At 44.1% G+C, this 13,748-nt stretch overlaps 1 protein-coding gene across 4 annotated transcripts in view; it reads right to left on the reverse strand.

Moving 5' to 3' along the window:
• Positions 1-13,748, reverse strand: part of ttll5 (tubulin tyrosine ligase-like family, member 5) — a 453,533-nt gene that overhangs the window by 372,550 nt on the left and 67,235 nt on the right. For all 4 annotated transcript variants that reach the window (XM_072567973.1, XM_072567972.1, XM_072567971.1 and 1 more), the window contains 3 exons: positions 13,246-13,347; positions 6,702-6,793; positions 4,305-4,412 (listed from right to left, as the gene is read on the reverse strand). In XM_072567973.1, coding sequence (XP_072424074.1) covers positions 4,305-4,412; positions 6,702-6,793; positions 13,246-13,347 — 302 coding nt within the window. The remainder of the gene's footprint in view (positions 1-4,304; positions 4,413-6,701; positions 6,794-13,245; positions 13,348-13,748) is intronic.

The following is a 13,748-nucleotide window of genomic DNA, read 5'->3' on the forward strand; positions in this document are numbered from 1 at the left end:
ATTTCATCTTCTCCCCCTTGCTGCTTTTTTAGTTGTCCTCTGCTGGTATTTAAAGGCTTCCTAATTCCTCTGGCTTCCCACTAATCTTCACCACACTGTATGCCTATTCTTTTGTTTTAATGCTGTCCCTGACTTTCCTTGTCGGCCACGATTGTCGCATCCTCCCCTTCATATGTTTCTTCTTCCTTGGGATGAATCTCTGCTGTTTCTACTGAATTACCCCCGGAAACTCCTGCCATTGGTGTTCTACCATCTTCCCTCCTTGGCTCCCCTTCCAATCAACCCTGGCCAGCTCCTCTCTCATGTCTTTGTAGTTCCTTTACTCAATTGTAATATGTTACATCCGATTCCAGGTTCGCCCTCTCAAACTGCAGGGTGAGTTCTTTAATATTATGGTCGCTGCCCCCTAGGGATTCTTTCACCTTAAGTTGCCTTATCAAGTTTGTCCCATTAAACAGCACCAAATCCAGAACTGCCTGTTTCTTAGTGAACTCTACCACAAGCTGCTCCAAAAAGCTATGATATAGACGTTCAACAATTTTCTTTCTTCAGATAGGCTATCAACCTGATTTTCTCAGTCCACCTGCATATTGAAGTCCCCACTAGTTCTATTTGGAGCCATTTGTTGTGATTTAATAATTTTCACTAGCCATTGGAAACTTAGCCCCTGTTACCACCTGCTAGCTGCCCTTGTGCTTGGCTTGCCTGTGCTGAATCCTGCTGGTTTTGCTTACTGCTGGAGTTTTCCATGAAGACCTGTTCATGCATGTTCTGTCAGTTTGTCCCCCTATGGTTTACAGGTCTTCGCCTGAGATAGTCAGTCTTCCTTTGGCTTTCTTTCTATATCTCATTTCAGCTCCATTTCTGTTTCCTCTCATTTACTTTCATTCTGATTTATCCTCAGAACTGCTTCGCACCCTTATTTTACACTTTATGCATCTGCCAGATTTGATTGTCATTAATTCAAAGTGTTTGCTACCACCATCTAAATGTGCTTAGTTGGATAAGGTTCATTTCTAGATGTTTTGTCACCCTACTAGGTAACATCTTCAGTGGGCCTCAGGCGAAGCACTGCTGAAAAACCCTGCTTTCTATTTATATGTTTGGTTGGCGATGCCATTTCATGTGGTGATGTTATTTCCTGTGATGAAGTCACTTCCTGTTCCTTTTCTCAGGGGGTGGTAGAAAGGGTCTAACTCGATGTGTGTGTTGATAGAGTTCCGGTTGGAATGCCATGCTTCTAGGAATTCTCGTGAATGTCTTTGTTTGGTTTGTCAGACACACACGAGAATTCCTAGAAGTATGGCATTCCAATCGGAACTCTATCAACACACACGTCAAGTTAGACCACATCTACCACCCCCTGAGAAAAGGAACAGGAAGTGACTTCACCACACGAAATAACATCACCACAGGAAATGACATCACCAACCCAAAAAAATAGAAAGCAGGGTTTTTCAGCAGTGCTTCGCCCGAGGCCCACTGAAGATGTTACCTAGTGTGGTGACAAAACATCTAGAAAAGAACCTTCAAGCTCAGCTAGCAAACCTACTTCCAAACCTCAACTTGAGCTACAAATCTTCTCAAAACTCACTTAGTTGGAGAAATAGCCTGGGTTGCTAAGACCTGTTCCATGTTCATCTCTAAGTACATTACACAGAGAACAGAAAGAAATCCCTAATGATCATCTTGGACTAAGTCCTTCTCCACACTGACTCTTCATGGCCAGGGTTCACTTCTTGTAACATTATCGACTACCTGTTGAAAGGTGATGCCTTATATCACAGAGTGAGAGATACAAAAGAGGAGAGGGAGGACAATTGGCTCCATAAGACCATAAGACATAGGAGTGGAAGTAAGGCCATTCGGCCCATCGAGTCCACTCCGCCATTCAATCATGGCTGATGCGCATTTCAGCTCCACTTACCAGCGTTCTCCCCGTAGCCCTTAATTCCTCTAGACAACAAGAACCTATCAATCTCGGCCTTGAAGACATTTAGCGTCCCGGCTTCCACTGCACTCCGTGGCAATGAATTCCACAGGCCCACCACTCTCTGGCTGAAGAAATGTCTCCGCATTTCCGTTCTGAAATGACCCCCTCTAATTCTAAGGCTGTGTCCACGGGTCCTAGTCTCCTCGCCTAACAGAAACAATTTCCTAGCATCCACCTTTTCCAAGCCATGTATTATTTTGTACGTCTCTATTAAGTCTCCCCTTAATCTTCTAAACTCCAACGAATACAATCCCAGTATCCTCAGCCGTTCCTCATATGCTAGACCTGTCATTCCAGGGATCATCCGTGTGAATCTCCGCTGGACACGTTCCATTGCCAGTATGTCCTTCCTGAGGTGTGGGGACTAAAACTGGACACAGTACTCCAAATGGGGCCTAACCAGAGCTTTATAAAGTCTCAGTAGTACATCTCTGCTTTTATATTCCAACCCTCTTGAGATAAGAGACAACATTGCATTCGCTTTCTTAATCACAGACTCAACCTGCATGTTTACCTTTAGAGAATCCTCGACTAGCACTCCCAGATCCCTTTGTGCTTTGGCTTTATTAATTTTCTCACCATTCAGAAAGTAGTCCATGCTTTTATTCTTTTTGCCAAAGTGCAAGACCTCGCACTTGCTCACGTTAAATTCCATCAGCCATTTCCTGGACCACTCTCCCAACCTGTCTAGATCCTTCTGTAGCCTCCCCACTTCCTCAGTACTACCTGCCTGTCCACCTAACTTCGTATCATCGGCAAACTTCGCTAGAATGCCCCCCGGTTCCCTCATCCAAATCATTAATATATAATGCGAACAGCTGTGGCCCCAGCACCGAACCCTGCGGGACACCGCTCGTCACCGGCTGCCATTCTGAAAAAGAACCTTTTATCCCAACTCTCTGCCTTCTGTTAGACAGCCAATCCTCAATCCACCCCAGCAGCTCACCTCAAACACCATGGGCCCTCACCTTGCTCAGCAGCCTCCCGTGTGGCACCTTATCAAAGGCCTTTTGAAAGTCTAGATAGACCACATCCACTGGGTTTCCCTGGTCTAACCTACTTGTTACCTCTTCAAAAAGTTCCAACAGGTTTGTCAGGCATGACCTCCCTTTACTAAATCCAGAAAGAAAGAGGGAAAAGGAAAGAGAGCATTTGTCTTACAAACAGAGTGAGCAAATGACATGCAAACACACAAACACAGACTGAGCAACACCACATACAGATAGACGCAGCAAGCAAGGCCTACCAAGAGACTGTGCAATAAAGAATGCGAGGCAGAGAAGGTAATTGAGACAGCAAGAGACAGAGCACGATCACAAGGACAAGAGACACACAGCCATGACAGAGAACGAAAGACAACAGAGTGAGAGAGGGTGAGCAATAGAGAGATAGTGTGCGGGTGTGACGCTGAGACACAGCACCACTGAGACATAAGGAGACAGAGTAGTAATAATCATGTTTATAGCAGCTATTTTAATACCCCTTTTACAAAACCAGATGACTCTGCCTTACTATATCATAACTTTTATTTGCTATAAATTATACATACATCTGAAAAAGAAAGAAATTAAATGGAAAGAGCAAGAAACTAGGAATAATTAAATAGATAGCTCTTTGAAGGAATCTGCACAGATTCAATTGGGCAAATGGCCATCTCCTATAACCTAACATTTTAAAAAATTCATTTATAGAATGAGGGCATCATTGGTTAGGCCAGGATTCATTGCCCATCCATAATTGCCCAGAGGGCAGTTAAAAGTCATTCATATTGCTGTCTGTCTGGAGTCACATGTAGGCCAGACCGGGTAAGGATGGCAGCTTCCTGCCCTAAAGGGCATTAGTGAACCAAATGGGGATTTTCCTGACAATCATCATTAAACTGGTAATTCCTGATTTTCATTGAATTTCAGCCATGGCAGGATTTCAACCCAGATCCCCAGAACGTTACCTGGGTCTCCGCATTAATAGTTTAATAATAGTCTAACATTAGGCCATCATAGAGTCATAGAGATGTACAGCATGGAAACAGATCCTTCGGTCCAACCCGTCCATGCCGACCAGATATCCCAACTCAATCTAGTCCCACCTGCCAGCACCAGGCCCATATCCCTCCAAACCCTTCCTATTCATGTACCCATCCTAAGGCCTCTTAAATGTTGTAATTGACCCAGCCTTGACCACTTCCTCTGGAAATCCTGGTAAAACTCATGGATGTTCTTATTCTTAAGTAAGAGAACTTCTGGTGAAAACCCACAAAACCACAAGAATCATTGTAAATTTACAGTCCACATTCACAAGAAAGTAAACTTACCAAAGCAGTTGCCTCTGTGGGGCACAAACATTTTGGAAGCAGAAGCAATGTGAAGCTCGGCTGCAATCAGTGCTTTAATGATAAGGTCCTCGATCTGAGCCATCAAAGCTGCAGGAAGAAGGCGGCCCATTGTAAACAACCTCTCTCCAAAGGTTAAACCACACACTACCAAGTTTACAATTAAAACATACTAGAAATATTATTATTGCAGCACCAGATAAGACACAAATCTGAACACATTAAAATTCATCCAAGGGACATGGCAAGAAGTATTATGCATCCCAATACAATTGGGTTGCTCGCTGAACCATCGCAGAAGAAATTCATGAATCAACCACATTGACATTTGTCCAGAGTCACATTTATGCCAGACAAGGTAAAGACGCCAGATCTCTTTCCCTGAAGGACATTAGTGAACCAGATGGGTTTTTTGAACAATCTAGGGGTTTCATAACCACCTGACTAACTTTTTATTCGAGGTTTTCACTCTCTGCTTTGTAAGGACCTAATCCTAGCTCCAGTCAGTTATCCAGCTGCACACTTCAACAAACCCAAGCAGTTTGCCAATTAATATCCATCCTGGAAAGTTTTATTCTGAGCTTTGTTGGTTTATGCAGAACTCTCAAGCACAGTGTGTAGCATCATCCAAGCAGACTTGGTGCGTACACAGCCTCTCAGCTCCAATGTAAAGGGCAAGTCAATGATCAGATCCTTCAACCAGCTGCTAACTTCAATACCCTCTGATAGTCAGTAAATAGGGACTTAGCCTGGCTTCCAAATTCAAAATCTCTCCCATCAACAATCGCTGGGCAACCTTCCAATCTATTCACAATGTAAATTAATAACTTGGATGTGAGGGTTAGAATGTATTATAGCCAAGTTTGCAGATGACACTAAAGCAGGTGGGACAGTAAAGTGCAATGAAGAAATAAGCAATTTACAAATGGATATGGAGAGGTTAGGTGAATGGGCCAAAATTTGGAAAATGAAGTTGAATGCGGATAAGTATGAAGTTGTTCATTGTGGTTTTGAGAAATAGAAAGCTAGTATATTATCTAAATGAAAAGAAACTTCAGAGTGCTCCAGTTCGGTGGGATCTAGGTGTCCTCGTGCATGAATTGCAGAAAGTTAGAGTGCAGGTACAGCAGGTAATAAAGACAATTAGAATTTTGGCATTTGTTGCTAAAGGAATGGAGTATATAAAGAGGGAAGTGCTACAACTGTAGTGAGACTGCACCTGGAGTACTACATACAAAGTTGGTCCCTTTACAGGAAGATGGATGAAATTTCATTGGCACAGTTCAGAGAAGGTCAGTAGAGTAATTCCAGTTATGAAAGGCTTGTCTTGAGGAGAGATTCAGCAGTTTAGGATTATTCTCATAGTTTAGAATGATGAGAAGTGATCTAACTGGGGTCACTATAACCTGGTGTTGTGTGATTTTTGAACATCATTTATGAAGTAGCTGAAGAGGGTTGGACCTTGGACACTTACTCTGAGGAACTCCTTTAAGCATGTCCTGAGGCTGAGATAACTGATCTCCAACAACATTTCTTTTGTGCCAGCCACTGCAGAAATTTAGCCCTTCATTTCCTTCGAGATCAGTTTTATTGGGGGCTCTTTGATGCCACACTCACTCAAATTTGCATTTATTAATTTAGTTGAAAGCTCCCAAATTGTCATGAAAGCACTTGAACCCATGTCTCCAGCCATTTAGAGTGGGCATCAGGATTACTAGTCCACTGACCCTGCTGCCACTCCCCATAACGGTCACATTGTTGTTTGTGGGACCCTGCTGCATATGATTTGCTAAATACGTTACAACAGTTAATACAGTAATTCATTAGTAATAATTGGGTGCAAAGGAACTTTGGGAGGTCTTGAAAATAAAGAAACACAGGCACAACAGTAGGCCATTCTAGATGATTCTACCCGATTGCTTTATTCCCGTTCTAGTTCTAAATGCTTTATATAATTAGCATCTAGAAATCTATCATTCTCAATCTTGAACTTACTTAACGACTGATCTTCCCAAACCCTCTGGGGTGGAGAATTCCAAAGATTTACCATCTCCTGAATGAAGAGGTTTGTTCTCATCTTAATCTTGGATAGCTTTTATTCAGAACTGACCAAAGGTTCTATACCACACAAAAATATTGTTTCTGCATCCACTCTGTCTTCTTTAAGAATTTTGCAAATTCTATGAGATCATGTCTCATTCTTCAAAACCACAAATATACAGGTTGGTTCTCTAGTTAAAGGATAGGATGGGTAGATCTTCAAACTCAGATCCCATCAATCAAGAAAAACAAAGTGGCGACAACCAGAGGATAGAATTGTAAAAGCTCTTCAATAAACTATGTAACTGAGCTAAAGAGCATGGAACAGATACCACTTACCAACTGTGTCCATTCCTTCCTGTTTCAGGTACCGCAGCATAGCACTCATGCTCCACTTATTCCCATAATCCTCCACATCTGGATCATCACAGCTGGAAGAGATAACACCAGGGGGCACTGATTATACTTCTCACATTCTGAGACTGTTTAAATTGCCCTCTACTCAGAAAACAGAACATTTACTTCATAGAATCCCGACATGAGGGGATAGGCTATATGGCCCAATAAGTCCACACCGACCCTCCAAAGACTATCCCACATAGACCCATTTCCCTGCCCTATTACCCTACACTTTCCCTGACTAATGCACCTTGCCTACACATCCCTGAACACACTATGGTCAATCCACCTAACCTGCATATCTTTGGACTGTGGGAGGAAACCAGAGCACCCAGAGGAAATCCATGCCGACATAGGGAGAATGTGCAAACTCCACACAGACAGTCACCTGAGGCTGGAATTGAACCCAGGTCCCTGGGCTGTGAGGCAACAGTGCTAACCATTGAGCCATCGTGCCACCCTTACTTCTGTAGTTTTTTCATAAATTCAAGACTGGAATGGTGGGACTCTTATGAAGAGAGAGAGTGTGATGGAATAAATAGTCTTCACCTGTGTGGTCAACTGCAATCCAGAGATGTAGAGGAAAGGATAGCAAAGATGGTTCTCAATAGAAGTGAGAGTGGCGGGGTAGTTGTTATGGGATCTTTAACTTTCCAAATATTGACTGGGAATACTATAGTTCAAGTTCTTTACATGGGTGAGTTTTTGTCCAATGTGTGCAGGAGGGCTTCCTGACACAGTATGTAGACAGGCCAACAAGGGGCAAGGCCACATTAGATTTGGTACTGGGTAATGAACCCAGCCAGGGTGTTAGATTTGGAGGTAGGTGACCATTTTGGTGATAGTGACTGCAATTCAGTTATGTTTACTTTAGTGATGGGAAGAGATAGGTATATACCACAGAGCAAGAGCAACAGCTGGGGGAAAGGCAATTATGATGCATTAGGCAAGATTTAGGATGCATAGGATGGGGAAAGAAGCTGCAGGGGATGGGCACAATAGAAATGTGGAGCTTATTCAAGGAACAGCTACTGTGGGTCCTTGATAAGTATGTACCTGTCAGGCAGGGAGGAAGTTGTCAAGCGCAGGCGATGTGGGTTACTAAGGAAGTTGAATCTCTTGTCAAGAGGAAGAAGAGGCTTATGTTAGGATAAGATGTGAAAGTTCAATTAGGGCCCTTGAGAGTTACAAGTTAGCCAGGAAAGAACTAAAGAGTGCATTAAGAAGAACCAGGAGAGGACATGAGAAGTTGGTGGATAGGATCAGGGAAAACCCTAAAGCTTTCTGTAGGTGCATAAGGGATAAAAGAATGACTAGAGTAAGATTAGGGCCAGTCAAGGACAGTCATGGGAAGTTGTGTGTGGAGTCAGAAGAGACAGGAGTAGCACTAAATGAATAATTTTCGTCAGTATTCACTCTGGAAAAAGACAATTTTGTTGAAGAGAATACTGAGAAACAGGCTACTGAACCAGATGGAATTGAGAGGGAGAAAGTGATGTCTACAGACGCTGGAGATCAGAGTCAAGATTGTTGCTGGAAAAGCACAGCAGATCCGAGGAGCAGGAGAATCAATATTTTGGGTCAGAGCCCTTCATCAGGGGATGAGATAAATGCGAGGGGGGTGGGGCTGGGGAGAAGGTAGCTAAGAGTGCAATAGGTGGATGGAGTTCAGGTAAAGGTGATAAGGCGGAGAGGAGGGTGGAGCAGATAGGTGGGAAGGAAGATTAACAGGTGGGACAGGTCATGTGGACGGTGCTGAGCTGGAAGGTTGGAACTCTGGTAAAGTGTGGAGGGAGGGGAAATGAGTAAACTGGTGAAATCCACATTGATGCCCTGGGGTTGAAGGGTCCCAAGGCAGAAGATGAGGCATTCTTCCTCCAGGCGTCAGGTGGTGAGGGAGTGGAGATGGGGGAGGCCCAGGACATACATGTCCTCTACAGAGTGGGAGGAGGAGTTGAAATGTGTGGCCACAGAGCAGTGAGGTTGATTGGTGCGGGTGTCCTGGAGATGTTCTCTAAAGAGCTCTGCAAGAAGGTGTCCAGTCTCCCCAGTGTAGAGGAGAACGCATCAGGAGCAACAGATACAATAAATGACATGTGTGGGATCGCAGGTGAAACTTTGATGGATGTGGAAGGTTCCTCTGGGGCCTTGGATGGAGGTGAGGGGGGAGGTGTGGGCACAGGTTTTGCAATTCCTGCAGTGGCAGGGGAGGGTGCCAGGACAGGAGGGTGGGTTGTTTGGAGGTGTGGACCTGACCAGGTAGTCACGGAGGGAATGGTCTTTGCGGAAAGCGGAAAGGGGTGGGGAGGGAAATATATCCTTGGTGGAGGGGTCCATTTGTAGGTGGCAGAAATGTCAGCGGATGATGTAATTTATGCGGAGGTTGGTGGGGTGGAAGGTGAGGACTGGGGGAGGGTGGCAGGGGGGGTTCTGTCCTTGTTGTGGTTGGAAGGGTGGGTTTTGTGGGCGGAGGTGTGGGATGTGGATGAGATGCATTGGAGGGCATCTTCAACCACGTGGGAGGGGAAATTTCAGTCTTTAAAGAAGGAGGCCACGTGGTGTTTTCTGTGGTCCTCCTGGTAGCAGATGTGGCGGAGGCAGAGAAATTGGGAATATGGGACAGCATTTTTGCAGAAGGTTGAATGGGAAGAGGTGTAATCCAGGCAGCTGTGAGAGTCGGTGGGCTTGTAAAAAATGTCAGTGTTGGAGATGGAGAGGTCTAGGAAGGAGAGGGAGGTGTCAGAGATGGTCCAGGTGAATTTGAGATCGGAGTGGAATGTGTTGGTGAAATTGATGAATTGCTCAACCTCCTCGCGGGAGTACGAGGTGGCGCCGATGCAGTCATCGATGTAGCAGAGGAAGAGGTAGGGAGTGGTGCAGGTGTAACTCCAGAAGATGGACTGATCTACAAAACCGACAAAGGGACAGGCATACCTGGGGCCCATACGGGTGCCCATGGCCACCCCTTTCATCTGGAGGAAGTGGGAGACTGGAAGGAAAAATTGTTGTGGGTGAGGACCAATTCAGCCAAACGAATAAGAGTGTCAGTGGAAGGGTACTGGTGAGGACATTGGGAGAGGAAGAAACAGGGGGCTTGGAGGCGCTGGTCATGGCGGATGGAGGCGTAGAGGGACTGGATATCCATGGTGAAGATGAGGCGTTGGGGGCCGGGGAAACGGAAGCCTTGGAGGAGGTGGAGGGCGCGGGTGGTGTCCCGAATGTATGTGGGGCGTTAGATGGAATGGAGGTTCACAAGGAACAGGTGTTAGAAATTCTGGGAAGTATAAAAGTAGATAAATCCCCTGGGCCGGATGGGATTTATCCCAGGCTGGGAAGCCAGGGAGAAGATTACCAAGCCTTTGGTTTTAATCTTTATGTCATCATTGTTTACAGGAATAGAACCAGAAGACTGGAGGATAGCAAATGCTGTTCCCTTGTTCAAAAACGGGAGTAGAGACAACCCTGGTAATTATAGGCCTGTGAGCCTTACTTCGGTTGTGGGTAAAGTGTTGGAAAAGGTTATAAGAGATAGGACTTATAATTACCTTGATAGGAATAAGTTGATTAGGGATAGTCAACATGATTTTGTGAAGGGTAGTTTGTACTTTACAAACTTTATATTGAGTTCTGAGATGGTGACCAAACAGGTGGATGAGGGTAAAGCAGTTGATGTGGTGTGTATGGATTTCAGTAAGGCTGGATGGTAGGCTACTGCACAAAATGTGGAGTCATGGGATTGGGTGTGATTTAGAGGTTTGGATCAGAAATTGGCTAGCTAAATGAAGACAGAGGATGGTGGTTGATGGGAAATATTCATCCGGGAGTTCAGTTACTAGTGGTGTACTGCAAGGATCTGTTTTGGGGCCACTGCTGTTTGTCACTTTTATAAATGACCTGGATGAGGGCATGGAAGGATGGGTTAGTAAATTTGTGAATGACACTAAGATTGGTGGAGTTGTGGACAGTGCCAAAAGATGTTGTAGGTAACAGAGAGACATAGATAAGCTGCAGAGCTGGCTGACAGGTGGCAAATGGAGGTTAATGCAGAAAATTGTGAGGTGATTCACTTTGGAAAGAATAACAGGAATGCAGAGTACTGGGCGAATAGTAAGATTCTTGGTAGTGTAGATGAGCAGAGAGACGTCTGTGTCCACGTACATAGATCCATCAAAGTTGGCATCCAAGTTGATAAGGTTGTTACGAAGGCATACAATATGTTAGCTTTTATTAGTAGAGGGATCGAGTTTCAGAACCACAAAGTCATGCTGCAGCTGTACAAAACTCTGGTGCAGCCGTGCTTGAAGTATTGCGTGCAGTTCTGGTCACCGCATTATAAGAAGGACGTGGGAGCTTTAGTAAGGGTTCAAAGAAGATTTACTAAGACGTTGCCTGGTATGGAGGGGAAGGTCTTACAAGGAAAGGTTGAGGGACTAGAGGCTGTTTTCATTAGAGAGAAGGAAGTTGAGAGGTGACTTAATTGAGACATACAAGATAATCAGAGGTTTAGATAGGGTGGACAGGGAGAGCCTTTTTCCTCAGATGGTGATGGCTAGCACAAGGGGACATAGCTTTAAATTGAGGGGTGGTAGACATAGGACAGATGTCAGAGGTAGTTTCTTTACTCAGAGAATAGTAGGGGAGTGGAACACACTGCTGGCAACAGTTGTACACTCACCAACTTTAAGGGCATTTAAACGGTCATTGAATAGACATATGGATGAGAATGGAATAGTGAACGTTAGATGTGCTTCAGATTGGTTTCACAAGGCGGCGCAACACTGAGGGCCGAAGGGCCTCTACTGTGCTGTGATGTTCTGTGTAACTCCGAAACATGTAAAATGGTCAATAGCTTATTTGAGGGTGTTTGAGAATAAATGCACATCTGGCATGTGGGAATCATTTAAAGGCAAGTTGATTGTCAGAATACTATGTGCATGAATTGGGATGTCATGTTGACGCTGTACAGCACATTGGTGAGGCCACTTTTACAATACTGTGTACAATTCTAGCCCCCCCTTTATAGGAAAGATGTTGTTAAACTTGAGAGTATGCAGAAAGGATTTCCAGGGATGTTGCTGGGACTGGAGGGTTTGAGTTCAAGTGGGAGGCTGAATAGGTTGGGGCTTTTTCCCCCTGGAGCGCTGGAGGTTGAGGGGTGACCTTCTAGAGGTTTATACAATCATGAGGAGCATAGAGAGAGTAAATAGAGGTCTTTTCCCCAGAATGGGGGAGTTCAAAACTCAAATGCATATGGTTACGGTGAGAGGGGAAAGATTTAAAAAAGATTTGAGGGGTAACTTTTCACACAGAGGGTGATGCTTGTATGGAATGAGTTGCCAGAGGAAATAATGCAGGCAGGTACAATTGTAACATTTAAAAGGCTACTGGATGGGGATATGAATGGGAAGGGTTTAGAGGGATATGGGCCAAGTGCTGTCAAATGGGACTAGGTCAGAATGGGATGTCTGCTGAGAGTGGACGCGTTGGACCAAAGGCTCTGTTTCCATGCTGTTAGACTAAATGATCAGAATTCAGTACCATGAACAACTGGACCATCTATTTTAAGGTGTCAGTTGAGAAATAAATATTGGCCAAGACACTAACTGCTTTGCTGCTCTTCAAAACATGTCACAAGATCTATACCTAAAAACTCCATTTAATACCTCATCCAAGTCATTGTAGTCTCAGAAGAAGTGTCAGCGTGGATCTTGTTTTTTTTGGAATGGGACTTGAACTCAGATCTTCTAACTCCAAGGTGAGACATTGCCCACTGAGCCAGAACACGTACTGTAATTTCTCCACATCAACAGACAGGGTCAGGTACTTTGCTGTTACTGCTTCACAATTTGTCTTAATAAATCTATGTCTTTAGGATTATCTAAGAGAGTGATAGTGTTCACATTCACAATCAGACGATAATACAACAGAGGAAACCATCCAGCGTCTCATGCCTGTTCTTTCACAGTGCTATCTGATTAGTCCACTACTCTGCTCCTTCCTGGAATTCTGCAAACATGTCCTTTTCAAGTATCCAATTCCATTTCAAAATTCCTTTCAAATCTGCTTGTACCTCCTTTCATACAGTGTACTCCAAAGCACAAAAACTCACTGTGAGAATGAAAATGTCATATTCTCATTTTGCTTCTTGGTGTTCTCCCAATTATTTTGAGCCTGTGTCCTTTCAGCACTGACCCTGATGTCAGGAAACAATATAAGTGAAAGACCTTTTACTGTTAAGGTAGAATTATGGCAATTTTACTTTTAATTGTATGTGGAACATGGTCATTGCTGGCTGGCCCAGCAGTTATCGGCTATTCATGTTGGAGAAAGTGCTAGTGAGCTGGCTTCTTGAAGCATGCAGTCCATGTGCTATGAATCTGGAATTAGAGTAATGGTGACTACTAAATCAGCATTGGGTTAGATACAGATTAAATCTTCTGCACTGTGCCCATCTAATATTTTGCAATACACATTCAGACATTACCTGACATAGTCTTGGCTTTTCTTGTTGATGCTGTAGTTGGTTAGATGCATGAACTGGTTTTTGATATTCTTTGTTGCACGGTCATACTTCACAGTAGCGAACCTTTTAAGAAGAAAACAGTATTTGGTGTCACATTCCCACATTGAAGAAGTGGAGGAAATGCATACAACATTGTTCCACTAGTTCCTGGCTCAAAGAAGGGAGAAAGGGAAGAGTTACCAACAAACTGACTCCATCCAGCTGCTCTGGTAGGTGTAGGAGATAATTTACACAGCATAAAATAAGCTTGAAACATCCAAAACAAAGCAGCCCATTTGATTTTTTTTTATTATTCTTTGTTCATGGGATGTGGGTCCTAATTGCTTGATCAGCATTTTTTGCCCATCCCCTAATCATCCATTAAGTGGCACTTAGGAGTCAATGATGTCACGGTGGGTCTGGAGTCACATATAAATCAGACCTGGTAAGGATTGCAGATTTCTTTCACTAAAAGAAATTAGCAG

This window comes from Chiloscyllium punctatum, chromosome 4 (genome assembly GCF_047496795.1).
Source record: "Chiloscyllium punctatum isolate Juve2018m chromosome 4, sChiPun1.3, whole genome shotgun sequence".
Lineage (NCBI taxonomy): Eukaryota > Metazoa > Chordata > Chondrichthyes > Orectolobiformes > Hemiscylliidae > Chiloscyllium > Chiloscyllium punctatum.